General features: G+C 34.4%; 1 protein-coding gene across 1 annotated transcript in view; it reads right to left on the bottom strand.

The window, feature by feature from the left end:
- The window catches only part of LOC106880371 (eukaryotic translation initiation factor 2A), a 16304-nt gene that overhangs the window by 7425 nt on the left and 820 nt on the right, over positions 1-8059 (bottom strand). Inside the window, 10 exon segments of the mRNA XM_052974771.1 lie at positions 264-365; positions 2012-2080; positions 2501-2611; positions 3627-3738; positions 4485-4576; positions 4990-5072; positions 5719-5809; positions 5936-6051; positions 6447-6521; positions 7216-7282. Of these exon segments, the coding sequence (XP_052830731.1) occupies positions 264-365; positions 2012-2080; positions 2501-2611; positions 3627-3738; positions 4485-4576; positions 4990-5072; positions 5719-5809; positions 5936-6051; positions 6447-6521; positions 7216-7282 (918 nt within the window).

The raw sequence follows: 8059 nt of genomic DNA, 5'->3' as shown, positions 1-8059 counted from the left end.
ATATATATATATATATATATATACACACACACACACACACACGTTTGTGTATCCGTGTTTGTCCTCCCACCATCGCTTGACAACCGATGCTGCTGTATTTACGTCCCTGTAACTTTGCAGTTCGGCAAAAGAGACCGATAGAACAAGTACTAGGCTTACAAAGAATAAGTCCTACCTCTCTAATTGACAGGGCTCTAATTATCATCACATATCTCTAAGGAAAGACATTTTCCACAAAGGTGAAGTATAGCGCAAAAGGATATTGTTTCCCTGTGGGTTATAAAAGGCTGAATTCCGTGGAGCAGTTCCATAATCAAATACAGGATCACATTTCAAGTTATAGAGTGTAGCTTTGGCTGGCATAACTGGAATATGTGGTTAAGGAATAACTTTTGATCACAGCAAAACATTTAAATAGAAGTGCATACAAAGATTTTTATCATCAAATAACTTATTTAAAAACACAGCGGTGTAGCTGGGATTAAGAGAAAAACTTAGATAAAATAGAAACAAAATTATGACAGGCAAAACATGACAAAAAATATTGCATTCAAAACAGAAACAAAATACAGAAAAAGGCAATCTAACTACATATTCTTTAAAAAAAAAAAATACTAGAATGTAAAAAAAACTTCAAGAAACTATAACAAACAAAAATACAATCAAGTAAAAAAAAAAAAAGAAAACCTCTCCATGAACAATCTTCAACTCTAATATGTGACAGAGCTACATCTAGTTCCAAAGAACTCAACAAAAATGAGAAAATAAAGACCCGATAATTGCTAAACCAGGTGAAGTATCTAGCAACCAGTTTTTACAAGAAAAACACTGAAGTGAAATATCAAATCTGAATGTTTTAAAGTATGGCAGTAAAGTTGATGAGGACATTAGCCTCGTTCTGTTTGGATACTTCATAGTGACCATGTCATGATACACGACAGAGGAGACAGCTACTTAGTAGCAGAGAAAAATAGTTAAGGAAATGAACCTTTTCTAAGTTGAAATATTGAACAAGTATATCCCAGAAATAGTTGAAAAGAATGAAGACGTGATTCTCTGAGATATTTGAAAACATACAAATAGGGAGATAGGGACAAACTGTCCTGATATCGTGATAAAGACAAGACATTTCAGTCTTGTACACCTACAGTTGTAGCTTATCCAGTAAGCAATATCTGAATAAAGTGGAATTTCAAACTGGGGGTATTTCTTCTGGCCTGTCATGGAAGATTGCACATGAATGACACTGGACGACAGAGAAATTCATGTGCATCTGTTGCATGACGTTACAATTTATTTTTTTATATTTAAAAATACATTTTTGTTTAAATCTGTAATTCCAAATATGGTAAAGCAGCTCCGTTATTTTTATGATGGCCAAGACAATAACATTGGTGGTGAGCTGGCACACCAGGCGAAATGCTCAGCGGTATTTCGTCTGTCTTTACGTTCTGAGTTCAAATTCTGCTGAGGTCGACTTTGCCTTAAATCCTGTCGAGGTTGATAAATCAAGTACCAGTTATGTACTGAGGTTGATCTAATCGACTGCCCCGCCCAAAAAAAATTTCAGGCCTTGTGCCTAGAGGAGAAAAGATTATTAAACATCTTCAAAATTTCAACCATACCAAATAGTGTCCTACAGCAAAAGAAAAACTATATCAATGTGCATTTTTAATCTATAATTTAGTCTAAAGAGAAATCTTCCATTGATTTTGCATGCCCACCTGAAGAAGATGGAAATAGTTATTAGGATTAATATCAATTTGAGCTTTTGACGGTCAGGTGTTTGAGAGAAAATCATAAAGGAGAATGTTCCAAAAGGATTATTGGTTTGAAGAAAAAGTATTAGACAAAGCCTTGAGTGGGAACATGGGGGATAAACATTAAAGAGATGAGAAGGGATACAAGTAGATTTAGGTAGAGGTCATACACAATCCGTACAAAAGAACGGAAAATAATTTGATAAAGTTTATTTAATGGCAATTGAAAATAGAAGTAAATGAAAGGATACAACCATAAACCACGCAGAATTGGGTAGAATTGGGATGCCACTCCACACAGTAGACAGGACCATCTTTAGCTGAAAGTAAAGTCATTCATTTACTTTAAATGTGTATAAATACCACTAAAAATATCAAGGTTTTACGGTTAATTCATGAAAGTTACTCCCATCCTCCTCATTTTTACATCCATTTTTCCATAATGGATTGGAAGGATAAAGTGTTCAATGTGACACAGACTGTAGATTCATCTCCACTCTGTATCCGTCCTTAATTTAGAGCTCCTACCCCAGCTAGACAGATAACTTATGACACTGCTAATGGATTCCATGCCTTGCATATGAGTTCCATTTTTGGACAAGTTTCTATGGTTGGATGCCCCTCCTATCACCAACCACTTTACTGAATGTCTCATTCCTCAATAAATCCAAGAGGAAGTCGTGCAGGACAAAGTATTAAATCAAAGCGAGCATTAACATGTGTGTTATGAAAATATTTACCTCTTGGTACAAGGCAACCTTCACCTTTTATACTAAGGTAATGAAGGCCAGTTTCTCCATAATATGACTTGTCTGAAGTTTCTGTTGATGTAATCACAAGCAAACCGGTACCTGAGAAGAAGGAGGGTAAAACAGAGAAAATATGGATTAATGGTTCTAAAATTACTTTTAGCTCTTCAAAATAGATTTAAGAAAATAGTGGCAAGAAAGAGAGAAAAAGTAATATGGATGAGTAAAGTATAAGCAATAAAAACAAAATAAAACTGAAGAAAAAAAGATGACCACTTGAAAATAATAAAATTAGAATCAAGAATAAAACCAGAATTCATGTGAAGAATCAAGATTTTTAACTCGGATTGGATGAAGCGTTTCCAGCACAGCTTCTTGCGTTTTGTTATGGAGGGCCAAATTGTGCTGGGGCAAGGTTGTGTATGAAGTGCAATGTTGCACAGTAGTGAAACAGGTATTGAATGCAGAGAATGTGTGCAACAGGTTGGAAAAAAAACAGAGGCAAACATGCTCTGCTGTATACATTAATGTTTGTGTGCATAAACAATGGACCACCAGTGAACAGAGAGAGTAAAGGATATGTGAGGTATTAAAATGCAGGATGACCAATAGGGAAAGAAAAACAAAGAGGAATGAATCTATGCACAAAAAAAAATGACATGTGAAGACTGATCTCATGAAAAAGATGGCATGTGATCATAAAGATTCTGTGCTGGAGAAGACCTGAAGACCAACCACATGGTCCTGGGTTCAGTCCTACTGCGTGGCACCTTAGGTAAGTGTCTTCTACTATAGCCTTGGGCCGACCAATGCCTATGAGTGGATTTGGTAGATGGAAACTGAAAGAAGCCTGTCGTATATATATATATATTTATGTGTGTGTGTGTGTGTGTGTGTTTGTCCCCCCCCCCCCCCGCCTGCTTGACAACTGATGCTGGTGTGCTTACGTCCCCATAACTTAGCGGTTCAGCAAAAGCGACTGATAGAGTAAGTACTAGGCTTACAATTCCTCCATCATCTAAGCTGTACAAAAATATAAAGGAATTAAATGGTGAAAATACAATATTTCAAACAGTTTATTTATATATACTCCACACATACAGACATCTACACTCACCAGCTTTATTCCAATACATTGTAATTTTGTCAGCTTTGAAAAAGCTCTTATTTGCCAAGGGACATCCATTGAAGTTGGGATGTTTGAAGATTCGAATATTTGATGGCTGACCCTGAAAATCAAAGAAGATTATATAAAGATTTGATGAAATCTTAGAAGAAATTCTCCAACTAACAACTACATCCAAATTTAAAGATGGTTGAATGAACCATTTTACAAATCTTATTACAATTTACATCTTAAACAATTTAGAAAATACATTTTGCTTAAAAAACAAATATAATCAATGAGTTTTTTTGTTTTGTTTTTTGTTTTTAATTACTACCAGCATTACTGGAAGGCGTCATGCTGCACGAGACAGCACTGACCACAGTTTTCTTGTATAATCCCAACGTTCAATTACAGGTTTCATCTCTGACAAGATTTAAATCCAGCAATGCAAATTCTCGTAATTCTAGTTAAAGTACCTATTAAAGAATTAATTGGACAGAGCCAATAATGAAAATTATTTTGTTTATCAGATCAGAACAGTCCAGCATCAACGATAGACTCAAAAACATTGTTTCTTTAAGTAGTCAAACTTGTAGGCTGACAGCTTAACCAGTTGTTTAATACCAGTAATATTTATCTCAACTGCAAATCTATCTGACCCTCCAATTTAACACTTGTCTGACTGTCCCTCCAACATAACTGTACTTTTCACATCAGTTTTGTCTAACTGCTGTTCAACTATCTTACAAGCTGTTATTCAAACAGACCAAACAATGTTAGATTTCACACATGGATGTAAAATAAAAAGAACTATTTCAAATATAATGGTCCTAAAATAGCAAACATGGCATAAAGATAAAATCTCACTTTACTCCCAGGAATATAGATGGCAACATGGTCGCTCTTAGAAAAAGCATATTCAGAAATTTTTGCAGCATGAAGACGTGTCTTTGGATTATCTAGAATAAAAATCAAAATGTCAAATTATTGTTTCATTCAAAAGATATGCATAAGTGTAATCAACATCATTTCTTCATAATGAATCTTGTGTTAGAATGGTGTAGAGAAAGGCTTCTAGCCAGCAGAATGCTACTAAATAAATTCATAGTAGTGAGAGAAATAAACAAAGTAAAGCTATGCTCATTACATTATTAATTTTTTTTTTTTTTTAATATCACTATAATCTGGAGAATATTTTAAATAAAATATATAAAGTGTGTTGAAATTTAAATTTTTCTCAACATTTCATTTGAGGTATTGCAATTGATCAGATTGTAAAAATAATCAAATATACTTGTTGATAAACACTGAATAAATGTCTTTCTTTATTTCATAAATTTCAATTCTAAAATATAACATTACGGCAACATACCAAAATCTCCATTTTCATAAAACTCAACATCGTTGTTGTGTAGACGGACCATCAGTTTATCATCAGGAGTCCAACTGGGCTTCCTTGAAAAGAAAACACGAGGATTAAAAAATACAATGAAGTTTCCAGTAAATTGTCTTTCAAAAAAACAAAGCTTTGCCAGGTAGATTTTTTTTTATTAACATAAATTCATAGATTGAGTCTTTTATCAAAAACTAGTACTTTTGCAAATGTTTATGTCTAGCATATAACAAAATGGTTCTCTCCCAAGCTAAAAAGAAAATGGTTATTTAAAAATATCCAGCATTAACAGATAAGAGAAATAATAATTAATTGCTAAAATCTCATTAACAATCTAGGCATGTCTCTAAAATCTCATTAACAGGCATGTCCTTTGCAGGTGCTGGTACCTTATAAAATGCACTGATGCCAGTATCGTGTAAAGCACACTCATGCCAGTACCATGTGAAATGCACTTGTGCTGGTGTTGTGTAAACACATCCATACCGGTGGCATGCAAAAAGCACCCAGCACACTCTGTAATGTGGTTCATGTTAGGAAAGGCATCCAGCCATAGAAACCATGCCAAAACAGACAACTGGAGTCTGGATAGCCCCACTGGCTGGCCAGCTCCTGTCAAACCATCCAACCCATGCCAGCATGGAAAACAGACATTAGACGATGGTGATGATGCTGATGAAGATGAGTATTAATGCAATTCAAACTTACCAATCAGACATCCTTTTATGGAAGAATCCTTTCAACAATTTACCTGTGGCTGTTTCCCAAATACACAGGTTAGGAACATCTTTCTTTTGACCTGCAATTAATAAAGTCAAAAAACTAGCTGTTAAAAGGAATCCATATCAAACAAGATACTTTAAATTATCATTTGCAAATGTATGTACACGGGTGGATATAGACACACAAACCAATGTATGCTTACTTGAGATATCAGCAGATATGAGGTATGTCCCAAGAGGGGAAAATGCAAGTCCAGATATTCTGGACTTCTCAATTGCCATCACTTTTTCATAGTTGCTGGTTTTCATAACTTTGATACTGAAATTAAAACAAATCTATATTATAATTCTGCTTGGTCGTTCGTTCGCACATTACACTTTAGGTTATTGGGGAGGGGGTGAAAGAAAGGGAGTGTGAGAGAGGAGAGAGGGAGCTGGAGTAAGTGAGACAGCCACTTCCATTAACTGCAGTCACACGGTTAGCAAAAATGAGAGGTGAAGACAAGGAATAATTTACAGGATTTGTAGTGAAGAATATACTGAAACAAGTTCACGTTATCATCAGGTTAGAATGAAAAGAAGAAATTGCTTCTTTATTCTTAGTCCCTAAACAGGTACAATAAAATATTGAAATCTATCTTAAATTGCAAAATAGTTACATAAGATTTGACAGTAATAAATTTATCCAAAGCCAATTAATGGTTAAATTCTTACCCATCTTCATCACTCCAGGCAAAATATTGCCCATTCATAGAGAAAGCCATGGCACGACATTCTGTTTTGCAATCCCTGAATAAAAATAGAATGCATTCATAGAGGGAAAAATCTTATCCAAATTTTCAGCACTGGAATCAAAAACATAAAAGAGTAAATCTACATAGTAACAAACTGGTGTTGATATGTGCACTCTCAAAACTTCTTCAAGTTGAATTTGTATTTCATTTTGATTTAAATCTATTTTACAAATTTATAATGCTAAGCATAAGTTTTACACTCAATGCTTATAAAATGAGGTAGAAATCTGTTTTTCTGCTTGGTTTCCCTTCCTGTATGTAACCATTCCACTGAAAACAGTAAGTTTCATTTATTTTCAGTTCATCAAGTCCACTCTGCTGGGTGATGAGTGTTAGGAAGGGCATCCAGCTGTAAAAATCCTGCCAAAACAGTCACAGAAATCTCCTGTCAAACCGTCCTACCCATACCAGCATGGAAGGCGGATATTTCAGAAAGATAATAAATTTTTTCTTGGATGGTTGTGTTTTCTTTTTACATTCATTCACAATGTGGAAGATCTTTATGCCCCACCCTGTATTATTGCCACAACAAGATCTTAACTTCCAATCATATCTTCAGTAGGGCAGTACCTTAATTTCAGATATGTGTGTGTCCTTATAAAATATTTAAAACACAAACATGCTTGAACACTATAAATGTTAATATATGCGACAACTGTTAAATAAAAAAAGGTCAAATTAAAACTTACCCTCGAAACACTTCTTTGGTTTTGTTAGGGGAACCTTGAAGAACCCAAACACCATCTGATCCACGCACTGTAAAATGAAATTTCATTTATGTTATCTTTCTAAACTCAGAATTGTTTTAAGGCATTGATTTAAGTTACGAAAATGAGAGCAAGTATTTGTGAACATCAAACACTGTGATTCCAATCTGAAAGTTACTGGTCAATCATGTTCCATGCACGGCCAAATATCTAACGCGGGTTAGATATAAATTATATCTTAGTTTTACAACCCATTTACCAATTCTACACATTGCTAACTTAAAAGGTTTAAACTTACGAGAATACTATTGGCTGCAAGTAACATATGGCACTGACCGTGTAATCAACTAATAGGAATTTTACTAGACATGTGTCAGTTGATTAACGACGACCTCCAGCATAAAACGAACAGGACCATATAAGAATGACATGCTGCAGTTACTCAATGCCTGCAAAGTGTGGTGCTACGTTGTTAATAAAATATACTATTAAACAATAATTAATTCGGTGTAATTAGTAATCACAGGTTCCTTATTAGCGCATAAAGTATTATATAAAACGTGTGGAGTCACCGAATGACTATAAAAATTCTGAAGTGCATTACTTTATGTCTAAAAAAAATATGTCTTATGTTGGGAATTAACTCAGTTCAATTAATCTTAATATTCAATTGTGAAAAATGGTGATTTATTAGAATGTGACAAATCGTTTTTACGTGGTCCCGACCGTTTTGTACTGGAGGTAGTTATTTACGTACAAATTCGACAACTTGACCACGTTTCTAAATAAACTTGAGATATCTAAATAAAATCTCGAATCATTAAAA

Source organism: Octopus bimaculoides, chromosome 19 (assembly GCF_001194135.2).
Source record: "Octopus bimaculoides isolate UCB-OBI-ISO-001 chromosome 19, ASM119413v2, whole genome shotgun sequence".
NCBI classification, from domain to species: domain Eukaryota; kingdom Metazoa; phylum Mollusca; class Cephalopoda; order Octopoda; family Octopodidae; genus Octopus; species Octopus bimaculoides.
Note: the sequence above shows the minus strand (reverse complement) of the source record. Positions and strands in the feature narration are given on the sequence as shown.